The sequence below is a fragment of the Mesoplodon densirostris genome, chromosome 2 (genome assembly GCF_025265405.1).
Source record: "Mesoplodon densirostris isolate mMesDen1 chromosome 2, mMesDen1 primary haplotype, whole genome shotgun sequence".
In the NCBI taxonomy this organism is placed as follows: domain Eukaryota; kingdom Metazoa; phylum Chordata; class Mammalia; order Artiodactyla; family Ziphiidae; genus Mesoplodon; species Mesoplodon densirostris.
Genome location: NC_082662.1, coordinates 109,806,571 through 109,832,309, shown reverse-complemented (window position 1 = coordinate 109,832,309; position 25,739 = coordinate 109,806,571). Strand labels below are relative to the sequence as shown.

The 25,739-nt window shown below is 39.0% G+C and overlaps 1 protein-coding gene across 2 annotated transcripts in view; it reads left to right on the top strand.

Moving 5' to 3' along the window:
* The window catches only part of RNF115 (ring finger protein 115), a 65,918-nt gene that overhangs the window by 8,464 nt on the left and 31,715 nt on the right, over window positions 1-25,739 (top strand). Inside the window, exons 2-5 of one of the 2 annotated variants that reach the window (XM_060090416.1) lie at window positions 10,826-10,884; window positions 11,739-11,790; window positions 14,569-14,611; window positions 22,634-22,845. In XM_060090416.1, coding sequence (XP_059946399.1) covers window positions 10,875-10,884; window positions 11,739-11,790; window positions 14,569-14,611; window positions 22,634-22,845 — 317 coding nt within the window. In that variant the 5' untranslated portion in view covers window positions 10,826-10,874. The remainder of the gene's footprint in view (window positions 1-10,825; window positions 10,885-11,738; window positions 11,791-14,568; window positions 14,612-22,633; window positions 22,846-25,739) is intronic. The other variant, XM_060090415.1, reaches the window with a different exon arrangement.

Here is a 25,739-nt window from a genome sequence, read left to right as displayed (position 1 = left end):
TTAATTTGCATGTTTTAGATTAAAAAGTGTTTGGAAGTAATATGAACAAGTGAGAATAAGGAAAGTATTTAATTCCCTAAATTTTTCAACTTTGTTTTCCTAATCACTAAAATTATTGGTTTATTATTCTGTGCCAAGTGTAGGTGCTGATTCAGTTAGGGAGTCTTGTTTTAATAATATACTAGCATTCTGGTTCTTTGTTCTTTTTTAAAATTTATTTATTTATTTTTATATTTTTATATTTTTTGGCTGTGTTGGGTCTTCGTTTCTGTGCGAGGGCTTTCTCTAGTTGTGGCAAGCGGGGACCACTCTTCATCGCTGTGCGCGGGCCTCTCACTATGGCGGCCTCTCTTGTTGCGGAGCACAGGCTCCAGATGCGCAGGCTCAGTTGTGGTGGCTCACGGGCCTAATTGCTCCGCAGCATGTGGGATCTTCCCAGACCAGGGCTCGAACCCGTGTCCCCTGCATTGGCAGGCAGATTCTCAACCACTGTGCCACCAGGGAAGCCCCTGGTTCTTTGTTTTTGAAATGCAAAATTTTATTTGAGCCAAATTGAGCATTATAACCCTGGAACAGACTCTCAGAAAGCTCTGAGAACTGTTTCCTACTAGCATTCTGTTTTAACATACAATCAGTATTAGATGAGCAGATTCAGAGTTCCCAAGGTTTTTAATAAGGTCAGCAATGTAACATACGTCTTTCTCATCTTGCAACACTAATGTTGTAAAAGGGTTCCAGAAGTATGTCTATTTCTATTCCTGAGTGTGAATTATTTCTCTGAACTCAAATCTTTAGTGATTGTTTCCCTGGCTGTTAATCAGGAAGAAAACCAGTTTACAAAAACAAAAAAACCCACCATTAGGCCACAGTTTTTTTTTTCTTTTTGCGGTATGCGGGCCTCTCACTGTTGTGGCCTCTCCCGTTGCGGAGCACAGGCTCCGGACGCGCAGGCCCAGCGACCATGGCTCACGGGCCCAGCCGCTCCGCGGCATATGGGATCCTCCCAGACCGGGGCACGAACCCGCATCCCCTGCATCGGCAGGCGGACTCTTAACCACTGCGCCACCAGGGAGGCCAGGCCACAGTTTTTTAGTGTTATACAAGGATACCTATATAGTTTAAATATTGTTTGGAGAGCTGTGATTCAGTTTCAGGCCAATAGAACTGCCTTTATTTATGGTCTCACTCCCTACGAATAGTAACATTCACAACCATCATCATTTTGTTCCTTCATTCCAGGCCGTGATTGAACATTGACATTATCAGGGACTCCAAATAGGAATGTATAATCAACCAACCTTCTTTAGTTCATTGTGTAACAAGGCAGAAAATCAGGTCACGAGACAAAGCGTTACTTGATATAAGCTTGATCAGATGGACAAGAAGCCAAATTTTCTAAGAAAAAAAAAAGACTGAACTATAAGAATTATCAGAGAAAAAGTTAACACAACATAGCCAGAAAAGATTTAGTTACAGTGTTCTTTGCTTGCTTACACTAAAGGCAGCAAAAAGGAGAACAACTCAGGGGCATAGATATAAAATGGTAAATGATACTAAAAGTCTGACCTTTGTTCTGTTGTGTACCATCATAGTTTGGAGGAAAATTTTGTCTTACGTTCAGTTTACGCTGATAGAATCTTCTTACATAAGCTGACAACATTCATTCAGCAAATATATTCTAAGCTCAAATTCCAAGCATTGTGCAGAAAGAAAAGCATGCTCGATGGGGAAAGAAAAATAACCTGGGATTAAAAGTCACTGAAATCATCTACAAAAAGTTTATGTTGTAATAATAAAATCACACTTAGAGAAGTAAAGGCACATAAAACAAACTTCTGTGAATATCCTGATCTTAAGTACTTATCCTCAAAAGAAGAATTGAATGAGTGAGACTTCTTGTTTTCCTGAAGGAGAGTTAGGGGAGACAAGTAAATGAGGACAGCATTTGTGTTCTAGTTTTACAGATGGAGAAACAGGTCTTCCCAAAGACCATGAACTGGTGGAACTGGGAATAGAACTCAGAAATTCTGTTACTGACCTGGGTCCTTGGACTCTTTAATCAATAGAAATTGATAAGAGGCCAGATGAGAAATTCAGGCAAGGCTTTATTGGGACTCCAGCATGAGGGAGTGAAAATAAGCAAACAGGTGCCCTTGCTCGCTTTCTGAGGCGGGGCCTAGCTGGTTCCTTAAATGAGGTGAGGGTAGGGGCAGGTTGGTCTGCCCGCAGGTGGTGCCCTGTGTAGGGATCATGTGCTTTTTCTTCCTGACACCTCTAAAAAATCAGTTAGTTTGTGGCCTTTTTGTATCTTACTGTTCATAATTGGCCCAACTGTGCCTCTGTGCAGTTATTTTTAGTTCCTCAGTTTGTCCAGGTGCAAGCACTCCAGTAAGGGGTTCCAGGTCACAGGTCCCAGCCTATCTCAGTTCTGTTATCTTTGTTTTGGGGCTCACTTGATGCTTTTGAAAAGGGAGGAAGTGTAACCTGGCTTGTAAAGGGATAATCATAGGGGACTATGGAAAAAGTCTCTAGAAAAAAGTAGTGTCTTTGATGTTAGAGATGTGAGTTGGCATGAAATTCATGGTGTGGTTGGTTCTAGCCTAGGTAGGAACTGTGATGTGTTTCAAACAGTTTGTGTTCCTAATCCTTCTAGTTAGGAGTTTCTGAACAGTTTTGCCTTGTGATACTCAAAGAGAATATGAACAATAGAACATGACTGACTTAATATTGTGATCTTAGATTTTGACTCTGTCAAATGACACAGAAAATAGGCTTCTCTTTTAGATAAAATAAAAAAAATAGACTTTGATTGTGACTGTATAGAAAAGCAAAGCTGTGGAATTAGGAAATAAATAGTAAGCCTTTATATTTCATATTCTGAATAAACATTGGATATAAATTTGTATAAAGTTCAAGGGTATGTAAATTTCACAGTATGGGACTTCATATAAATAAGTCCTGGCTTATAGGTCATTGTTCTACCAAGACCTTACATTTTGTGATAATTGATCCCTTGAAATATAAGAAGGAAAAGAAAATAATGCATTAAAACCACCCTTTCCCTTTCACTCTTGTATTCCAAGTGCTTTGTGTCCTCCAATACTGTTCTTCTAAGTGGGTAAGCATCAGGGCTAAGCTGTACTTAGGGAGTTTTCCCTGCTTCAGACTATTAATGGTGAAAGATATTTCTGCCTGTGGGTATTTTTAGGTGAAATAGACAGTGGAACATCTGAAGTAGTTCATTCAAGTGTACCTGCTACTGAGTGTCCTCACTTAGGTTGTGTATAGTAAACATTCAGACCCTAGAGGAAAGCAGCTTAGTTTAGTGGAAACAACTGGGTTCCTGTTTCCAGTGATTCTGGGTAAGTAACTTAGGCTTGTTATACTTCTCTTTTACAGATAGGATGGTAGAAATGACCTAATGAAATTTTTTGATAAGACTTAGTGACTGTGGGGACTACATACATTGGCAGTATTTGGGGGGAGGGGTTGGTGTGAAGATTTGATATATTCATATTTAAGCAGAGGAGAGATGTCCATAGTGTCAGACATATAATGGGCCCTTAATTCACTCTTATCCTTGGTTTTTCCCTCCCCCCAAACCTATATTATGCTTAAAATTTAAAACTCTGTTATCTCAACAGATGAATGGATAAAGAAGATGTGGCACATATATACAATGGAATATCACTCAGCCATAAAAAGAAATGAAATTGAGTTATTTGTAGTGAGGTAGATGGACCTAGAGACTGTCATACAGAGTGAAGTAAGTCAGAAAGAGAAAAACAAATACCATATGCTAACACATATATATGGAATCTAAAAAAAAAAAAAGGTTCTGAAGAACCTAGGGACAGGACAGGAATAAAGATGCTGACGTAGACAATGGACTTGAGGACACGGGGAGAGGCAAGGGTAAGCTGGGACGAAGTGAGAGAGTGGCATGGACATATATACACTACCAAATGTAAAATAGATAGCTAGTGGGAAGCAGCTGCATAGCACAGGGAGATCAGCTTGGTGCTTTGTGATGACCTAGAGGGGTGGGATAGGGAGGTTGGGAGGGAGATGCAAGAGGGAGGAGATATGATAACATATGTATACGTATAGCTGATTCACTTTGTTATACAGCAGAAACTTAACACACCATTGTAAAGCAATTATACTCCAATAAAGATTTAAAAAAAAACCAAAACTCTGTTATATGAATATATGAGGATGATTCTAAGGCCAAAGCCTGGGTGTGGGAGGAGTGTAGAGTCAGAGAGAGACTGTGTTTGGTTCTTGTTTGATCTTCTTACAAATTCTCCTTAATTCATGGATGTTCACCCAAATTGAAGTTAGTAGTACCTCTGAAGAAAAATTAGGAAAAATTGAAATGCCAAGTTAGCCATCTTTAGAAGTGATCCGAGATAAATACTTAAAATCCAGTCCAGTCTGGTTGTAATCTCAGTGTAGGGCAGGACTAAATTGTGATTGTAAGTAAGAAAATACAGCCAAGTAATTGTATTATATTCTAACAGGAAAAAGAACTTGTCTATTAGAAGAGGGTGTGGGAATTGTGGGTCAGCAGTGAAAGAATAGAAAAGGAGTCAGAGGCAAACATATGCTGTGTTCTTCCTGCCCAGAGGGAGAGGAAACCCAGATCATTGATTTTTGAGGATGTGGTTTATGTTCATAGTGGGAATGGATATATTAGGCTATCCTAGCATGATGACACAAGCTATATATCCAGTTGCTTACTGCTCTGATTCTCTGCTTATTTAGCAGGTGATTATAATCTGGAATAACAATAATAGCTATATTTATTAAATGTCTGCTATCTAATGTGGCAGTCACTGAGTTAAGTATTTTGCAAACATCTTAAACTTTACAGTAATACAGCATTGAAGCAAGCATCTCCATTTTACAGATGAGGAAATTGAGTCTCAGAAATGTAATATGACTCTCCCAAGACTTCATATCTAATAAATAGAGACCTGAGATTAGAATTCAGGTCTCTGATTCCAAAAATCTTTCCTCTATACGTATGCCTCTTTCCTCTATTTAGGTGGATTTATTTATTGAGGAAGACTGTGCTGAATTGTAAAAGTAAATGGGCCACTTGATAACTCTTTTTCATTGAAATTAAATGGGCATTCTGAGATGGCCTCTGAATTTGGTTTTATGTGACTCTTCCTCTAAGAGACAGATCTTCTCTAGGTGCTAAATTAGATTTCTGAGCTTGTAAGATTGAAGGTTTCAGACCCTGGATGGTATGTTCATCGGGGTACTGCTCCCCTGTAAGGGAAGGAGGGGGCTGAAAGGCTGCTGAACCTCCCAAGTCCTCGTTTGGCCTTGACATAAACGTTTCCATTCAATCCTCAGCAAATTATAGTTCCTGTTCCCTTCTCTAAAAGAATAGTTATTTTCAATCAATGAAGTGTAATGAAAAGAATATGGAGTTTTGAATTCAAGAAAGACCAAGATTCAAAGCTCTTCCTTCATCCTTTGGGCAATTTTCTGGTTTTCTGTTACTGCCTAAAAAAATCACCCCAAAATTTAGTGGCTTAAAACAGTATTATCTTTCATGTTCCTCTGGATTTACAGAGTTCAGCTGGTCAGTTCTCACTGGAGATCTTTCATGCATTTGTAGTCATACAGAACCTGGAGAGGGAGCCATCTGAAGCCTCTATTGGAATGGACCTTCAAGATAGTTTTTCTCTTTTACAATCCAATCCTTCTCTGATGTCTTAGTGCTCCTCTATGTGGCCTCTCTGTCCAACAGAGTAGCCCAGACTTTTGTGGCTGCTCAGGGCTTTAAGAGTCAGGAAGCAGAAACTGTTAGGCAGTTAAGAGCATTGTCTGGAATTGACTCAGTATTCTACAGGTAGAGAAGTCACAGGGCCCTCCAGATTCAAAGAGGGTGGAGTGGAGGGTTACATTGCAGAACAGCATGCGGGTTGGGAGATTTTGTTGGGGCCATCTTTGGAAAATCAAATCTGCCACAGACAACTTATTTCTTTCTTACTTACAACTTCATGTTCTTATTTGTGAAGTAGAAATAACAGTATTTTCCTCACAGAGTGGTTAACAGGAATAGCACAATGTCAAGCATGTAGGTGTTTCATAAATCTAAGTACCCTTTCCCCTTAATTCTCCAGCATAATAGATTATTTCTAATCTACTTTTACTTTACACAGTTTTTTTTTTTTTTTTTGTGGTACGCGGGCCTCTCACTGTTGTGGCCTCTCCCATTGTGGAGCACAGGCTCTGGACGCGCAGGCTCAGCGGCCATGGCTCACGGGCCCAGCCGCTCCGCGGCACGTGGGATCTTTCCAGACCAGGGCACGAACCCGTGTCCCCTGCATCGGCAGGCGGACTCTCAACCACTGCGCCACTAGGGAAGCCCCTTTACACAGTTTAGTACATAGTTTGGTTAACACTTACTTGACATATGTTTCTCAGACTGATGTAACTTAAAACAAAAAAAAACTTTTTCATGGAAAATTTCTAACATATTAAAAGTAGAGAGAGGGACTTCCCTGGTGGCACAGTGGTTAAGAATCCGCCTGCCAGTGCAGGAGACACGGGTTCAAGCCCTGGTCCGGGAAGTTCCCACATGCCACGGAACAATGAAGCTCATGTGCCACAACTACTGAGCCTGTGCTCTAGTGCCCGCGAGCCACAACTACTGAGCCCTCATGCCACAACTACTGAAGCCCACGCGCCTAGAGCCCAGGCTCCGCAACAAGAGAAGCCACCACAATGAGAAGCCTGCGCATCACAATGAAGAGTAGCCCCCGCTCCCCGCAACTAGAGAAAGCCCGTGCACAACAATGAAGACCCAACGCAGCCAAAAATAAATAAATAGATAAATTTATTTTTAAAAAAAAGTAGAATAGTATAAGAAGCCCACATGTACCCAGGTTCAGTAATTATCAACTCATGGCCAATATTCTTCATTCACCTCCACCCTTACGTAACATCCGGTCTCCAGATTAGTTTGAAGCAGTTGCTGGAAATCAGGGGGGAATTAGTGTGATTTCAGAAGAAAATGGCGGTAGTAAATAGAGTGCTATCAGGCCTTTAAAAAGAAAATCTAGAAACTGGAACTATAGTATCTTCAGAATGTTATTTTTGGGTTTTTAGGCTTCCAAGAGAATGGTTTTCTCAGACCAGACCTTTGTTCTGAGATCAGACTACTGAAGTATGTAGGAGACAAGTATGCATTTTTTACTTTGATAATTAGAGAATGACAGGCTTGTGAATTCTGAAAAGTTCTCCGTATTTCCTGTAATGTTGATTTTAGGAGGAATAGTTCATGGCTGAGAGGTTGGTTTGTTCTATAATAAGCTACTTTTATCAAGAATAATTCACAGAGCATTTGGAAGGAATTTTGGTTCTCTTCCCTGTAATCAAAATAGAATTACCTAGAAAGGTTTGATTGTGCTAGTAAATGGAAGGAATACCTAGTGGCAGGAAGAAGCCACTAGGTACTCCTGTAATTATAGTACTTCTGTAATTTGGTTTATACCTCTGAAGTGTTCTATTCTGTGCAGGAGCTATCTATGATGGCTGACAGCCTGATTCCTAGAACCATGACTGGGATCATGAAATGAGGACTTGTATGTTTCTCTGCTCTAAATCAGTGTGATTCTTGCTTCAAGTCTTTTTTGTCTTCCCAATTGTAATACCTGCCTTTTGAAATTATTTTCTCTCTACCACAACTCTAAACATTATTGGAAGTTTAGTATCAATGTAGACCACCCTTTAGATCTGAAGACCTTCATACCTACTCTACTTTAGCCAGCTACTCCCATAGCTGTATCTTGGACTTTGTGATCATCCAGAACATTGCTACTTCTGAAATCTTAGGCTTCACTCTCCCATGAGCAGGCCACAACTTCTTAAGCTTCCAGCTCTTTTCTTTACTTCCACTCCAACCATCCTCTAATTGTATTAGATTCTGGTACTTTGACTCCTAGTTGTGAGGTGTGTGGCAAGTAATTTCATGTTTGTTTATTCAATAAATATTTATTGAACACCTTTCTGTCCTAGGGATATAATGGTAAACAAAACTGATCTGGACCCTGCCTTTATGAAACTTAAAACTTATTGAATGGTGACAGACATTAAAAAAGCATTAAACAAATATATAATTACAAATTGTGATAAGTGCTATAAAGGAATGAACAGGGTGCTGTAGGAGAAAATAATAAGAGGAAACCACTTTAGATTGGATGATGAAAGAGGGATTTTCTGACATGACCTTAAAATGGAGACCTAAAGGACTAGAAGTCCCTTGCCATGCAAAAAGTTAGGGGAAGAGTGTTTCAGTCGTAGGAGCAGAATGTATGAAAGCTTGAGGTAGGACTGAGCTTGATGAGTTAGAAGAACTGAAAGAAGGTCCATGTAGTTGGAATTCACTGAGGGAGAGTAGCCTGAAATGAGGTTGGCAAGTTAAACAGAGACCAGTTGAATTAGGGCCTTGTAAGGCATGTTTAAGAGTTTGATTTTATTCTAAGTGTTTTTGGAAATAGTTGAAAGGTTTTAAGATGGGAAATGATATATGGTCCATTTTATGTTTTAAAAAGGTCATTCTGACTTCTTCATGCAGAACAGATGGGAAGAGGCTAGAAGAGAAGCAGGACAACAGGGAAGAGGGAAGTTATTCATTGTCCAGAGCCAGTATTGGCTTGGGTTAAGATAGTAAGGCAGTGGGGCAAGGAGTAGGTTTGAGAAATGTGTTCGTGGTAGGAGTGCCAGGATTTGATGGTTGGATGTGGAAGATAACAGAGAGGGAGGTGTTAGGAATGACTCCCAGTTTTCTGGTATGAACAAACTGATAATGCCACCTCTTGAGAGAGAGAGAGTGTGTGTGTGTGTGTGTGTGTGTGTGTAAGTGTAAGAGAGAGAAAGAGCATGAAAGAAAGTACGTATAAGGATAAATGAGGGCTTCCCTGGTGGCGCAGTGGTTGAGAGTCCGCCTGCCAATGCAGGGGACACGGGTTCGTGTCCCGGTCTGGGAAGATCCCACATGCCGCGGAGCGGCTAGGCCCGTTAGCCATGGCCGCTGAGCCTGCGCGTCCAGAGCCTGTGCTCCGCAATGGGAGAGGCCACAACAGTGAGAGGCCCGCGTACCGCAAAAAAAAAAAAAGGATAAATGAATCTGGAGTTCAGAAGAGTGGCCTGGGTTAGAGAGAGACGTTTGGGAGTTGTTCCACATATGGGATATTTATTTATTTATTTTTATTTTTAATTTTTTTTCATACAGGGGATTTTAAAGCAATGGGAATGAGTGAGAGAGGAAGAGAAAAGAAAGAGGAGGGCCTGGCACTGGGATGGTGACAAATCACATTTTGTAATTGATATTTTTTCCTTTTTACTTTAGAATAGATTTAAGGTTAGCCTTCTAAAGTCAATCTCACTTCCTTTCAGATAAACTTTCTTAGTGGGAGAGAAAGGAATGTAGTTACTGCTGCCTGGGAGGGTGGGGGATGAAGGAGTAGAGGGAGGGGCTCAGGCATTCATGTTGTCTCCAGATTATTTCATTTCTGGAGTAGTTAACAGTATGGCCATTATGAGTGATTCTTGTCTTTCATGTGTATAGAGGAGAGAAAAGGTTGAGAGATTTCTAATCCACAGGGTAAAGTTCATGGTAATCTGAAGTTTTCCACAGTCTGGTTCCAGCCTGCCTATTCATACTCATCATACCATTCCCCTCCAACCTCCATGCATGCTATATTCTCTTGTTACAGTTATTAACCCATAATTTCCTTTTTTATTGAGCAAACAGAGTACTATTTTAAGTCTATGTTTCAGATAAAGCCTTCCCTGATTCCCTCAGGCAGACTTCGGTATTTGTTTATATTTCCAGTGTGCACTGATTAAAGAAAGTCTTTTATTAAATTTTACTGTTTCTTGCATTGACTGTCTCCTCACCAAACTAATCTTGACAGAAGGGATTGGTCTTTTTTCATTATATCTCTTTTAAGAAAGCATTTGAATATTTGAGTTACCATTCTGACTGTCTTTGTTTGAGTAGGCAAATACAGCTTACATTTCCTTCTGATAAGACAAACTTTCATGTTTAGAAAATATAGAGAGCAAGAAAATAGTTGAAAATGTCTTTCCCAGATCTATTTTAATAGGTAGTTAAAATATACTTTTAAAAAACTATGGTAAGGCAGTCTCTAAATTATATTCTTTCTTATCAGCCCCAAAGCTTGATATTTAAAAGAAATATTTACTTATTTAAAAGAAAGATTCATGGTAGTTAAGGAAATAGATGCTGATCTAATGGGATTGTTCTGGTTATTTAAATTATCATTTCTATAGAATACCTGAGGATACTAAGTTTTATTTGGAACCACTGATAATCAAAAAGCAGATCAGAAATATTGTAAAACTTCACTGTAAATTCCTAGTCTACAAATTGATTTATTCTGTGATTCAGTTTATGTCTCCTGTATGTACATAGTAAAAAAAAAATAGCAATTTCTGTACCCATGAATATTATAATCTTCTACTGCTCTGATATATGTAGTGGAACTTTTTCAGTAGATTTGAATAGAAAATTAGATAATGAATTCATTCCAGTTAAAGAAAAATAAAAACCTTTGACATTCTTCTTTTAGTTCTCAGTGGGAACTGCTTGTGAAGCCATTCTGTAGACATCTCATGGAATTCTTTATTTGCCAGAGTATAACAGAAAAAACTGTCCTGGGAGTCAGCAAGTACATACAACATTTCACAGCATCAGCTTGTGTACTGCATATTATTCTGAAACTATATACTTAGCTTTCTGATGAACGACTTTTATTTGTCTTCCTTTCTTTTATAGGAATATATTTGTCCCAGATGTGAATCAGGCTTTATTGAAGAAATGACAGATGATTCCAGGTATTGTACAAGCTCATGAATAAATCAGGCATTCTGTTATCAAAATTATTTTTCTCAGCATCAACTGAATGAATAGAAGGGAATTTGTTTTATAACATACTCTATTGAGAGAGAGAAGAAAAGTGGCAGAGCGAAGGGGAAGAAAAATGGGAAAATTTGGAAAATGATGTGATAGTGGGTGTGATGAGATCTACTGTGACATTCCTTGGAAACCTCTGTATCCATATCATAGTAAATCTGGTAAGTTTTCATATATTTTCTAAGAGTTTGGGGTTCTCTTGGATTATTGGTTGGTTTTTAGTGACCACTCTGTGGCCTGAAGGTAAATTGCTGTTATACCTCTTTGGTGGGCTGGTGAGTGACTTCTGACAAAGATATCTAGTAAGATAAAGAGGCTGTTCTAGCCAGGGAAACTGAGTTGTTATTCTTGCAGAAGCCTTGGGTCCCTTGTCCTTATTAGGATTATTGCAGTCAAACTTATGCCATCTTGCCACTGTAATATCAGTGTGTTGGTAATGCTTGAAATTGGCTCTTGTTGCTTTTACTAATGGTATAAAGCCTATAAAAAGGGGACATTATTTCTGAAAGTGACAGTGTTAAGTATTCCTTCTTGGTTAATATGATTAAAACTATGAAAGCTTAACAAAAAGTAGAATAGTGTTGATAGGGGGGCCTTTTTGGGGTAAATGTAATAACACGTTTGTTCTTTTGTGGCTATCTGGTTAAACATTGGTTGGACAATTGAAGAAATACTGACTGGGTAAAAAGAATCTGTAATCTGAAGCTTTTAATCTTGGGATGACTTTGGGGATTTTAATGGCAGTAAATAATTCCTTTACTGTTGCTGTTGGCAGAATATAAAGTTGAAGGTCCCTTCCACAACCAGGAAAAACTACACATTTTACAGTATGTACAATTAGTTTAACTTTATTAATGATCAGTGATTATATATGTATAAATGAACTGGAGCTTCTAAGGCAACATATGGCATGGGATCTAGTTTGGTACAAACACTTAAGTGTTGATATAATAATCTTGGTTTTAAATAACACAATACCAATTCTAAATCTATAAAGATTAGCTTGATAGCAAAATTAGCAATTTTGTGTGGATGGCATGCTAACTTGGGATAGCTTTTTATTTGTGCTATTATAATTGCATCTAATACTTATTTCAAGCAGGTATGCTCTGCATGCATTGAATGAAGAGCATATTGGTTGTTGGGGGGTGATTTTTTCAAAGTTTTTAAATACTAATCCTGGTTTCTTTAGCCCTGTATACAAAGTATGGTTATAAATGAGGTTTGTGAGTAACTGCAGGATGAATCTTTTCTAGCGGGGAACTATGAATTCTATGGATCCTGCTCTCATTTGACTTAATTCTTTTCTTTGTGCCTTTGTAAGTCAAAGGTTGTCCTGTACAGGTGCTATTGGTACCAGATACTCAAATGCAAAGATTATGTCTTTTGAAATATCAGTGTTTTAAATAGTTGAAGAAATATTTGTCTTAGAATCAGTCTTAGAGGTAGCATGGTATTCCCTTCTATAAAGTTCATAAACATTTGCTTATTTGAATACTTAGCAATTATAGTAGTAAGTAGTGGATGGTAAAAATTAATGAGAGCAAGTCCTTATGTAAATATTGGATAATGGGTTCCATTTGCTATTAGACATTCAGCTAGAGGGGCATCTTGTAAGTTTTCTTAAGCTTTGTAACATTTCTCAGAACGATGTGGTTGTTATTATCCCTTCTCTATGATTAGCCTTATCATTCTTAAAATGCAAAGGAATTTTAAGGAAAGGGAATGCTGAGGGAGTTTCAGGGGGAGAAGAACTCCAAAAGATAGAGTTGATAGCTTTAATTACCAAAGATGTTTGAATTCTTGAAACTATATGGTAAAGTCAGGAAAGAGCCCTGGAAGCCTATCTAGACTTGAGTAATAAAATGGATACATAGTGGTAGTTCAATTATTTATTTAGCATAGATGTACTGGTACTTTTGGGCTTGTTCTACATTTGAAGTGTTTTTTACAAAAGATGTTTTAACTTCTGAAGCAAATACAGTTGTTAAATGGTTTCTAATTAGAGAATAAGGCCTGAGAATGATGACGTAGAGAATGGCATTAGACTCGTTTTTTCACTTTTGCTTCCAGACTAACTGGAGTGTGTTTGTTTCCTCAATGAGCTGAGTGCAATGCCTGGATTGGTATTGTGATTCTGAAAGTGAAAGCTATTTATAATAGTTTGTGGACTTTATTTCATTGGGGTGAGTGTGTGCATACTTGTGTGCTAGTGTGTGTACTTTGGTGCACTTGTGTGTGTCTCTTGAAGTAAAAGTGATATCCAGCAGTTCTTTGATACTTTCCATCCCATTTCTGCCAGAGTGTGTTAGCCAGTTTCCTCTCTTCTTTGTAGATTTCATGGGGACAGGGGGATCAAATATTTCCCCCCAGTCTTTGGGAATAGGTTTATACATGTGATATCAATTCAACAACTTTTACTTTCCAGTTATCGATATAGGATATGGTAAAGAGGGTTTTCAGAAGTGGTGAGTGCTCTGTATAATGGCTGATACATACTAAACACATATATTTGTGGTGTTAATAAAATACAGTCTTTACCCTCTGAATTTATGTTTATGAAAGGAGGGGAACGAGTAGAAATGGATGAGCCAAATTCTAGATATTTATAATACAAGGTTGAATTTAGAATCAGAGTCAGTGCAGAGGGGTGTGGAGGAGTCTTGTTTGGTTGGTGAGTTTAGAAAAGACTTAATGGAGGATGGGCCCTGAAGGGTGGGTAGGATAATCACAGAATAGGATAAGCTATCAGAAGAAGAAAAAATATTTATTGAGCCCTTTTGTAAGGTGCTACATATAGTACCAGACCCCTTGCATTACTACATTTAATCATTCCCAATAGTTTCAAATGTTGTGTTCATCTGGTGGTTAAATGGTTTTTTAATGAAATATTATGTTGAGAATCTTGTTTTATTTCTTAGCTTCTGAGAATAGATGTTTTTCTTCCTTTGTTCAGATTTGAGTTGCATTGCTGTGGATCCTTCTTCCTTCTTTGTGATAGTCTCTCTCCCCAATTTTTAAAAAATTTTATTTATTTTATTTATTGATTTTTGGCTGTGTTGGGTCTTCGTTGCTGTGTGCGGGCTTTCTCTAGTTGCAGCGAGCGGCAGCTACTCTTCATTGTGGTGTGCAGGCTTCTCATTTCAGTGTCTTCTCTTGTTGCAGAGCATAGGCTCTAGGCGCACGCAGGCTTCAGTAGTTGTGGCACGCAGGCTTCAGTAGTTGTGGCTCGCGGGCTCTAGAGCGCAGGCTCAGTAGTTGTGGCACACAGGCTTAGTTGTTCTGCGGCATGTGGGATCTTCCTGGACCAGGGCTCGAACCTGTGTCCCCTGCATTGGCAGGCAGATTCTTAACCACTGCACCACCAGGGAAGCCCTCTCCCCAATTTTTCATTTGGCTTACCCTTGATTTTGTAGTTTGTTATAATATTTTTCATAGATTAATCCACATGCCAGTTCTTCATAATTTCCTTTGAGGGTGTCATATTGGGATGAGTTATTTTTCCTTATTGGGATTTGCTCTCATTGTACCATTCTGTATTTAGCTTCCAGGAGGGAAGCTTGTCCCTGGGAATAGAACCACTACTCATTGCTTTTTCTCTTCAGTTTTTTAGGTGGTGGCAGCAGCACATCGACACATTTTGCAGAGGTAAGTTTTCCTTGGGCTGTATGGATTCTTTAGATAGTGGGTGGGTGTTAAAACCATGACAGATTTTCACTTCCCAGTGCAGCAAAACATCAGAATGTATAAGAAAAATATGGGCAAGAGTAGTCTTAGAAAGATTTGTGTTCAGTAGTTGGGGCTTTGGCAGGTTACTTTTAGTAAACCTTTGATTAGGAGAGAGCTGTGCTATATTTGAAACCTGGTGGTGTTTTCAGTTCTGTTTTCTGCTTCTATATTGTGTATACGGTGTGAGAATAAAAAGCTTATGTTGTTTTTTAAATAACAGTGTTGCAGACTCTTAGTGGTCTGACAGTCAAGTAAAGAACAGGCCAGGATGAGTTGTAATTGAAGTCACAATGAGGCCCAGTCTATGATTTTGCACAGAGGTACTGGTTTCTAGAGATTACCTTTAATGAATGTGGTAGTTTGTAATTGGAATTTCAGGGCCAGATTAAGGATAAGATATTTGCTTGCCTTCCAGGTCTCAGGGTGGGACCTACAGTTAATTTCCAGTTCTTTATATAATGCGGCATCCATATTTTTGGGGAAAAATAATCTTAGCTAGGATTTGAAAATAAGACATTAATCTGTATCCTTGAATACCATTTTAAATTAAACGCAGTAATTTTCTTTTTCATTTAATCCATTGACTTAAAATCTGTTTTTTTGGGACCATTTTAACCATTTTTAAGTGTACAATTTAAGTGTACAATTTTAAGTGGCCTTAAGTACTCTTTGTTTATAAGCATTTAGAGGCTGTTACCTCACAAGGGACAGACCAGCTCTGCCTACAAAAATCACTGGTTTGCTTTTGCTCCTGTTGCCGCACAGCTTGGTTAGCTCTAGAAAGCTAACAGATGCTAAAAGAAAAAAAAAAAAACTTAAATCCCATAATCAGAATTTCTTTGTGTTTCAGGATCACATTAGCCTTTTTTGGAGATAGTTCAAGTACCTGAAGAACTAGCAAAACTTTTTGGTAGTTATTTGTGTGTAAATTAAAACTGTATTTGCAGTGTATTTGAAAACTCGTATTCAATAAGAAGCCCATAAAACCCTAAGCTTCTCTCCTTTATCCTCTGAAAATTATCTTAAGACCTGTAGCTCCCAGGTTTTAAAAAAATTTTTTTTGAACTCTCTGCTCAGCTTGCCGGATCTTAGTTCCTCGACCAGGGATTGAACCTGGGCGCTGGCAGTGAAAACGCCAAGTCCTAACCACTGGACCGCCAGGGAATTCCCAGCTCCCCAGATTTTTCTGTTGTTAGATTTATAGTCAAGAAACTTAATGAAATGTTTGGGTAACAGTCCTGTTTTATTAAGGTATTTTCTTTTACTTATGGTCTGTGGTACTTCTTAATATCCAGTGTTCAGCTTTTTGCTTAACTCTGAACTGCCTTGGTACATGGGTTGATTAGTGTGATTCAAGACAGATTATGTCTTTGAACTCCCACTTTCTCATTTTGGTGGATGGAAAAACATTACTTAAAATTGATTCTGCTAGCCAGGCCTGGAAGCCTTTCCGGTTTCAGTAATTTTTTTCCTTGTGTGTGCTATTCCTGATTACACAGATTTTCACTTACTGGTTATGCATATGCAGAAGAGACTTCATCTGATTTTCCTTAAGTGTTAGTTCTCTTTTAGGAGATGGAAATACATTGGTCTGTCAGTTTTATAGATATGACTCACCAGGAGGAGATGCATTCAGAAGAAAAATAAATATCTATAGTCAGTTTCCTAACTTTAGTAATGCTAAATCTGACACTGACTGCATAAGTTATCCTTCAGGTTTTGAAGTAATTTTGCTTAGTCATAGCCTGTGACTTCATGTTCTTAAGGGTTTGTAGCAAGGGCATGATTATGCCCAGTTTTCCCTTGTCATCATGCCTGAATATTTCAGTTTTCTCCTTTTTAAACGATATTTTGCACTTAAAAAATAGAAAAAAATGTCTTATCTTTTAATACTGTGGAAGTTGTCAGGGATTTAAAAAATCATCTAAGAAGTATATGTTTAGTGCACTTCCAGCACTCTGCTAGAAGTAGGGGCAAGAAGCAAATGTTACGGTTGCCTTGCCAGCAAGGAACTTATAATTTAGTTGGGGAACAAGTGCAAACATATGAAACAGATATGAAAACAAGTGTGTACAGAGAGTATAATAGACTTATTATGGGGACGTAACAAGTACAGTAGAAGGGAGAGATTAGGTGGGCTGCAGTCTTTGGGAAGACTAAAATCTTTAGGAAAGAGGTCAAATGACATAGTGATATGCACGGATCCAGACTGCCTGAGTTTAAACCCTGGGTCTACTGCTTACTGACTAGGTAACTTGGGCAAAATTACTTAGAATTTCTCTGTGCCTCTGTGTTCTCCTTTATAAGTTGGGGAAGATAATAATACCTACCTCGGAGGGTTGTCATGAGGATTAGGTGATTTGATACATGCCAGGTGTGTGGGCCAGTGTCCCTGACATATAGTGAGCGCTTAATAAATTTTAGCCATTATTAAGACTTAATGGAGAAGGAAAAACTCCTTCATGGAGAAGGTAAAACAAGGCTTCAAGTACTAGAGCCTTGAAGGGTAGGTGGAATTTAGATAAGCAAAGCGGTGAGAAATGCTATCTCAAGATAGTATTCATAGGCCATAAGGTCTTACACCCATGTCCCTGGAAGAAAAACTTAGAAAGAAAATTATGTGTGGAGAGGGCTTTACTGGTGGCACAGTGGTTAAGAATCCGCCTGCCAATGCAGGGGACACGGGTTCGAGCCCTGGTCCAGGAAGATCCCACATGCTGCAGAGCAGCTAAGCCCGTGCTCCACAACTACTGAGCCTGTGCTCTAGAGCCTGTAAGCCACAACTGCTGAGTCCATGTGCCACAACTACTGATGCCCGCGCACCTAGAGCCCGTGCTCTGCAACGAGAAGCTACCGCAATAAGAAAGCCCGCACAATGCAACGAAGAGTAGCCCCCGCTCGCCGCAACTAGAAAAAGTCCATGCGCAGCAATGAAGACCCAATGCAGCCATAAATAAACAAACAAACAAATAAATAAAAAGAAAAGTATGTGTGGAAACGAAAGCTATTTTTCTTTTCTATATTTCAGTTGGTAATTTCAGCAAAGGCTTATGCTCAATTTTGCTCTGTTTTTTTTTTTTTTTTTTGCGGTACACGGGCCTCTCACTGTTGTGGCCTCTCCCGTTGCGGAGCACAGGCTCCGGACACGCAGGCTCAGCAGCCATGGCTCACGGGCCCAGCCGCTCCGCCGGCATGTGGGATCTTCCCAGACTGGGGCATAAACCTGTGTCCCCTGCATCGGCAGGTGGACTCTCAACCACTGCGCCACCAGGGAAGCCCTGCTCTGTTTTTCTTCAGCCAGAGTTGCTTGTACAATGAAGAGGTTATTTTCATAATTAGCATTTACTAATAGCTGAATTCTTAAAGTACTAGATATATCAGAAGAGGCTTAGTCCAAGCAAAATTTCTAATATAATTGGTATTGATTTTTTTTTCTGTATTGGGTCTGGGATGGGGGAGATAGGGAGGGTGGATGAGTATGGAGGAGGGTTGCCAGTTAAATGGGAACTATGTGTAATGTGTGAGGGTCAGTGGAGAGTGAATCTAGAAATGTTGCTAGCAGTTTGTAGAGAGAGGACATAGCTATACTGCAGGGTTCCTGTTGATAACCTGGGGAATGGAGCCCATGGCTATCTGAGGGGTTTCATTGACTACTTGAAAGCTTCTGACCATGACCTGGTGCCAGTGAGACATCTGATCGGAAGGTCTCAACTTACCTCAGTTTTATCACTTCAGTGCAAGAGCGGCTGGCTGTAGCTGCTGCCTCAGATTAGCAGAAAATAAGGTAGGTGGCTTTCTAGAAAAAGAACTCCCAGGTGTACAAGAAGGCAGGGTACTCTGAGCAGTCTGATTTATATTTATTTAAATGAAGTTTGTTTTGCTACATATGCAGCATTACAATGGGCAATAAAAAAGGTATTAAAAAGCATCTGGAGTCCCACTACTCTAAGAGCCCCCTTTCTCCGTACATTTCCTTTCAGGTTTTGTCTTGAGGCATAGATACTGAAAAATATTGTAACAACATTAAGAAGATTTTTTAAAAATGAAAAATCTTCCATATTCTCATTACCTTATTTTTTCTTTATTTGTTTATTTTTAATACTTTCCGGGGCTTCCCTGGTGGCGCAGTGGTTGAGAGTCTGCCTGCCAATGCAGGGGTTCGTGCCCCGGTCCAGGAAGATCCCACATGCCGCGGAGCGGCTGGGCCCGTGAGCCATGGCCGCTGAGCCTGCGCGTTCGGAGCCTGTGCTCCGCAACGGGAGAGGCCACAGCAGTGAGAGGCCTGGGTACCGCAAAAATAAATAAATAAATAAATACTTTCCATTTCTCACATTCATGCTTCATAACTTTTCAGATGTAATCATAGGATATACTGTATTGCATTTCTGATTTTTAAAATTTACTTAGGATTATGTTATAAATCTTTTTTCTTATCCCTTCATAGTTATAAGAATTATATATTTTATGACTTCATATTATTTCATGACTGTGCTATATTAAACTGTTATCCTGTGTTAAAACCTGTCTGGTTATATGTGATGGTTGATAGTTGATCATACCTCTTCCCTCCATCTGAGCATCTAGAACATACTGAGAAATAAAACATAGACGCCAGGCAGATGGAAATAAAGATTTAGTTTTTATTCAGCCAAATTGGAGGGCACAGTTGATCTGTGGCCAAACGGACATCCTAAGTCTGCACAGGATGACCCACTTGAGAATTAGAGGCTGCTGAGCAGGCACAAATACTCAGAACCACTTCTTTTGCATTTGTGCAGCCTCCTTATAAATGAACTCCATCCATTGGAGAAATGCGAATTAGCAAATGTTAGACTTTTGCCACTCACCAATCAGATGCATCACTCCTCTGGTAGGGAAGAGTAATGAGGAATGAATGAAGAGGTCAGAGGTGAACATGAAAGCTCTGATTCCTCCCTTTTAAATGATTAAACCTAGTGAAAAGAAGTTAAAGATTTCAAACCTTTAACTTTCCTTTACGAAGTAAATCATCCTTTACCTGTTTGCTGTTCTTCCCAGTCTCAGCCAGAGGGCTTGTACTCAAATGCCAGGTAGAGTTTGGGTTCTTTGAGCAGCTGCAGCCTGGATGGGATCTTAAAGGTTGAATTAACTCAACCAAATCTTTCATCTGTCTCACTTTTTAGTATGAAGGGTTAAAATAGCTCATTTCACAGTGCTGCCTACTTCACATCCAGTCCATTTGGAAATATCAAGTAAAACTCCTGAGCTCTTCAACAGTTGTTCAAAGAAGAACTATGTTTATTTCATTCATGACTAAGTTCACACCAGTAATACTGTTGCCAAGCAAAGACCATAACAGAAACTCAATGGTAGCTGAAGGAAGAAGAGTGAAACAGAAAACAGTCTTGGTGTCAGCCTTGCCAGTTTTTTGTTCAGTGACTGCCAGTTGACCAGAGTCCATAGCCTCTAAATTTAAACTCATTTGGGAAAAGGTGCCTTTCAAAAGATTGTTTATGGCAGAGTGTTTACATTTTGGGGAGTGGGTGGGCATTGGACATCGTATTTTTTTCTTTGTGAATGACATTTGAATACTCTATTTTTATAAAATTTAGGAATTTGCCGTAGTCACCCATAGTCTTTTGTTAAAAAAATTATTTATTTTATTTATTTTTGGCTGCGTTGGGTCTTCGTTGCTGTGCGTGGGCTTTCTCTAGTGGCTGCGAGTGGAGGCTACTCTTGGTGGCGGTGCGCGGGCTTCTCATTGCGGTGGCTTCTTGTTGCAGAGCATGGGCTCTAGGTGTGTGCGGGCTTCAGTAGTTGTGGCACGTGGGCTCAGTAGTTGTGGCTCCCGGGCTCTAGTGCATAGGCTCAGTAGTTGTGGCGCACGGGCTTAGTTGCTTTGCGGACTGAGGGATCTTCCCGGACCAGGTCTTGAACCCGGGTCCCCTGCATTGGCAGGCGGATTCTCAACCACCATGCCACCAGGGAAGCCCCTCATCCATAGTCTTGAGATTTGTTTTGAGAGTCCTTTCTTTCCCAGCCAGCATATTATAAACCTCTTAATTTCCATTTATTTTTGATCCTTATATTCCAGGCATCCCTGAGCTGATTTGACGATGAGCACTGTTTTTATTTTTCTTTCAATATCCACTGCTCCTGGTAGTCATTCTAATTCTTCTTATTCTTTTTAAAAAAATATTCTAATTTTCCTTAATTTATTGAACAAATAAATTTATTTTCTAGAGACCCAATGCAGCCAAAAATAAAATGAATAAATAAATAAATAAATTTATTTTTAAAAAAAACTTGTATCCAGGCTATGTAGGGACCTTTTAAAATGGAATAATGAGCAAACAACCCAGTTTCAGAAAATGGCAAAAGATTTGAACAGTCTGCTTCACCAAAGAAGATATATAGATGGCCAAAAAAAAAAAATGCTCAACATCATTAGTCATTAGGGAAATGCAAATTAAAACCACAATGAGGGAATTCTTTGGCGGTCCAGTGGTTAGGACTCTGCTTTCACTGCAGAGGGCATGGGTTCAGTCCCTGGTTGGGGAACTAATATCCCACATGCCACGTGGCATGGCCAAAAAAAAAGAACCACCAAAATGAAATACCACTTTACAGCATGGTTAAAATTTAAGACTGACCGTGTTAACTTTTGGTGAGGCTATGGAGCAACTGAAATTGAATGTAAAAATGGTACAACCACTTTAGAAAACAGGCTAGCTGTTTTTTAAAAAAGATAAAAATACATCAGCCATATGATTCAGCCATTCCCCTCCTCTAAGATATGTACATAATTGTTCATAGCAACTATTTGTAATAATAAAAAATTAGAAACAACCCAAATGCCTGTCAACAGGCGGATAGATAAAGTTAAATAAAATTTAAATTATTTCAGAGGTAATTTGTTTTTTTTCCATTTACTCTTTGTTTAGTGATTCCTTGGCCAAACCCAACAAACGCTTCCCCCACCAAGACCCTTTTAGTAAAACGTATGTACAATAGAATGGTCTTATCAGGCATTCTTACACTGCTTTGTCACAGCTTTGCCACAGCTTTCTGATGAACCTTCTATAAGTATTTTATAGACATCTGTCTTCACTTTGTGGTGATGCTGCCTTTTTTTACAAGTGTATAAATACATCCATTTTATTCAATCTTACTTTATTCTATGGTGGAAATGTGGATGTCTTTGTTACAAAACACAAGGTTGTAATGTTGATCTAGATGGTTGACTATGCTTAGGACAGAAGTTCATGATCACCTTTGGCTCAAGTTTTTATTTTTAGTATGGGAAACTGGTCAGAGGCATGTGGATCTGAGCTCAGTGTTAAGGTCCAGACATTGGCTTGTTTCCTTTTTTTGTTTTTAAATTAATTTATTTATTTTTGGCAGTGTTGGGTCTTCACTGATGCGTTGCGGGCTTTATCTAGTTGCGGTGAGTGGCTGCTACTCTTCGTTGCAGTGTGCGGGCTTCTCATTGCGGTGGCTTCTCTTGTTGCGCAACACGGGCTCTAAGCCCACGGGCTTCAGTAGTTGCAGCACACGGGCTCAGTAGTTGTGGCTCGCGGGCTCTAGAGTGCAGGCTCAGTAGTTGTGGCTCCTGGGCTTAGTTGCTCCATGACATGCGGGATCTTCCCAGAGCAGGGCTCGAACCCGTGTCCTCTGCGTTTGCAGGTGGATTCTTAACCACTGCACCACCAGGGAAGTCCTGGCTTGTTTCTATATGAAGGAAATAGTTTCTTGGTATATAAATTTTTCCCCCTGTGCATATACTTGAAAGACTTCTCTCCTCCATGAAATTGGAGAAGCATACATTTCTTTAATTCAGAACTGCTGAATTTTGAAGTGTTAAAAGTTAATCCTCTCTTTTTTCAGTATTTCTTCTTCCTGTTTCCTCTTTCTCCTTTTCTTAAAACCAGTAACATGTGGTTTATTTCTGGTTTTTACTAGTTCTGGGACCATTTGGACCCCACGATGTTTTTCCAAGATTTTAGACCCTTTCTGAGTAGCAGTCTACTGGACCAAGATAATAGAGCCAATGAGAGGGGTCACCAAACTCACACTGACTTCTGGGGACCAAGTCGGCCGCCACGGCTGTCAGTGACTCAAAGATACAGATCTCGAGGAAGTACTCGTCCTGATAGATCCCCTGCTTTTGAAAGGTGAGTGCAAAGTTGTTATTTAAGTTCTTTTAAAGGGTAGTTTCAATGAAGGACATATTGACATAATCTAATCTTTATAAGGTTTTCATACTTATTACCTTTGTGGACAAGATGGGGATATGTATACAGAATGAAAATGAAGCTAAATTGAGTGTCTATACTCAACTAGTATAGTTTACTGATGATGATAAACTGAAGGATGATAAAACTAATGATATAGGTCTCTGGTTAATATTTTTATTAATATTTCAGATTAATATATCAGTGGTATGTTTGTCAAAACTTCAGAAGATACTGAAAGGGATAGCAGATATATTGGATGACATTAGGATTCAAAAAGACCTCAATAGATTAGAGCAATGGACTTAATATGAAATTTAATAATGATATAGAGTCTTCTGCAAAACATTCATGCAACAAATATTTATTGAGTGTCTTTTATGCTGGGACACTTGTACTGGATACTGGGGATATAATGGTGAGCAAAACAGATGTTGGTACTGGATCTCATGGATCCCATTTAGTAGGAATAATAAACACTAATTTTTCTAAAGTGTTTGCTGTATGCATAGGATTGTGCTTCATGCTTTTTCTGCTTATCTCATTTAATCCATATAAAATGGTAGGTATTGTTGCTATTCTCATTTTATATAAGAATAAACTAAGACTCAGAGAAGTAAGGTAACTTGGATCAATGGTGAATCTAGGACTTGAACCCAGGGATATATGCATCTTGTGCTGCACTGAGATAGCAGCTGCTAGCCACATGTGGTTATATCAATTTAAATTAATTAAAAGTTAAAAAGACTCAAAATTCCTCAGTCACACTTGCCACTTTTCAAGGGCTCAGTAGCCACAGATATCGAGTAGACACCATATTTCACAGCACAGGATATAAACATTTCCATCATCTCAGAAAGTCCTATTGGACACTGCTGTTCTAGAGTCTTCACTCCCCTCCCCTCCACACACCTAGATTTTACTATTAATATTTTACTGTACTTACATTATCACGTATCTATCCATTGATTTGTCCATTAGTTCGTCTTATATTTTGTAAATTTCAAAGTTAGTTGCAGACAGTCTTTCTTAGGACAATTACAGGATATGGGAAGTCTGATTTAATGGGATTGTCTACGACAAAAGCCAATGATATCTTAGACTTTTAATAACTTATGGTGCTCAGAGGTCAATCCATCATTTCCTGTGTCAGTTAAACTGTATCTATATTACTTTCCCTTTACTACCTGGCTTGGACCCTATTGTTGAACTCCTCAACTACAGTTCATCTAAACTTTTACATCCTGTGCTTTTTCTCTTGCCAGTCAGTGCTGTGGTCCACTTTTCCATGCTCCTTTACTTGGCGATGGATACGTACTGCTGGAGGAAAATCATATTAATGTGCCCATTGGTGTCCCTGCAGCTGGTAAAGGGCATTTAATCTCCATTAAACTGTCAGTGCTTTTAATTTGCATTTCCCTCTGCAAATATTTTGAACGATCACTACATTTCAGTCTCCGAATTTCCTATCTAGTAGATGATTCTCAGCAGCTTATTTGTATTTTTCATTATAAAAATTAGGACTTTAGGCATGAACTCCCCAAATCCCTGTGCCCAACTTCTTTGACATCAGTATTTATTTTTCCTTCCAGTCTCCTGAGATGAGGTATCTTTTCTTTTTTTCAAAGCAACTCCATCAGCCCATGTACCTATTTCTTTTGGGATTTTGTTTCATTCATTTTCTTCTCCCTGTTCTCTTTTCCCCCTTTACTGCTCCCTGTCCCGTCCCCTTATACCCCTCCCTCCTCCTTTAGCTCTGTGGTTTTCAATTTTGTCTATACATTAGTGTCACTGAGGATATTTTTTAGAATACAGATACCTGGGCCCTACCCCCAAGGATTCTGATTTAATTATTCTGGGTGAGGTCCAAGCATTTGTAATTTTTAAAAGCTACTTCGGTTATTCTGATTGTAGCCAGCACTGAGAACCACTGCTTTAGTTACTGCCTAACCTTATTTCCTTCCCCTTTGAATAAGATTTCTTAAGGGGAGCCTATGTTTATTTTGTGTACTTTCTCATCTCTTATTATGCTTCTGCTACTATAGTCTGGCCCTTTTTTCACTAAAATCCCTGGTGACCTTCTATTCTGGTTACATACCCAGTGGATACTTTAAAATTTTTATTGTATGGGTCCAATTCACTGAATTCAATATTTTTGGTCTTTTTCTTCCCTCTAGAAATTCTCTACTTCTGTGACTTCCATGATAGTATATTTTCTTGACTTACCTATTTTCTGACTTCTCCTTCTTGTGGATAGTATTTCTAGATATTTGTTTTTCTAAGGTGTTTCCTTCATTTGGTTTTCTTCTTACCCTTCAACAAGGTTTCTTAACTTCGGGACTATTGACATTTTGGCTGGATAATTTTGTTCTGTAGGGCTCTCCTGTATGTTGTAGGATGTTTAGCAGCATCCCTGGCCTCTACCTACTACATGCAGTAATCAACCCCCCCTCCCCCAAAGCTATGACAACCAAAAATATCTCCAGATATTGCCACATGTTCCCCTTGGGGAGCAAAATTGTCTCTGGTTGAGAATACTGCTCTGTAAGCGTTTTCTGGCCATTATTAGGTTCTCTCACAGTTCTAATATTTACCTGTATACAAACACTCTCAAATCTATATTTCTTTTTGACCTTTCTCCCTAATTTAAGATTCGAATATATAACCTCTTCTTAGACATTTCTATTTGGATGTTCCATAGGTACTACACACTCACAAAAATGGAAACCAAACTCTTTTCTTCCAGACCTGATCCTTTTTCTTTATTTCTGATTTTGATTGGAAGTACCACTCTCTACCTAGGCATTAATCTAGAATCTTTTCTTTGTCTCATC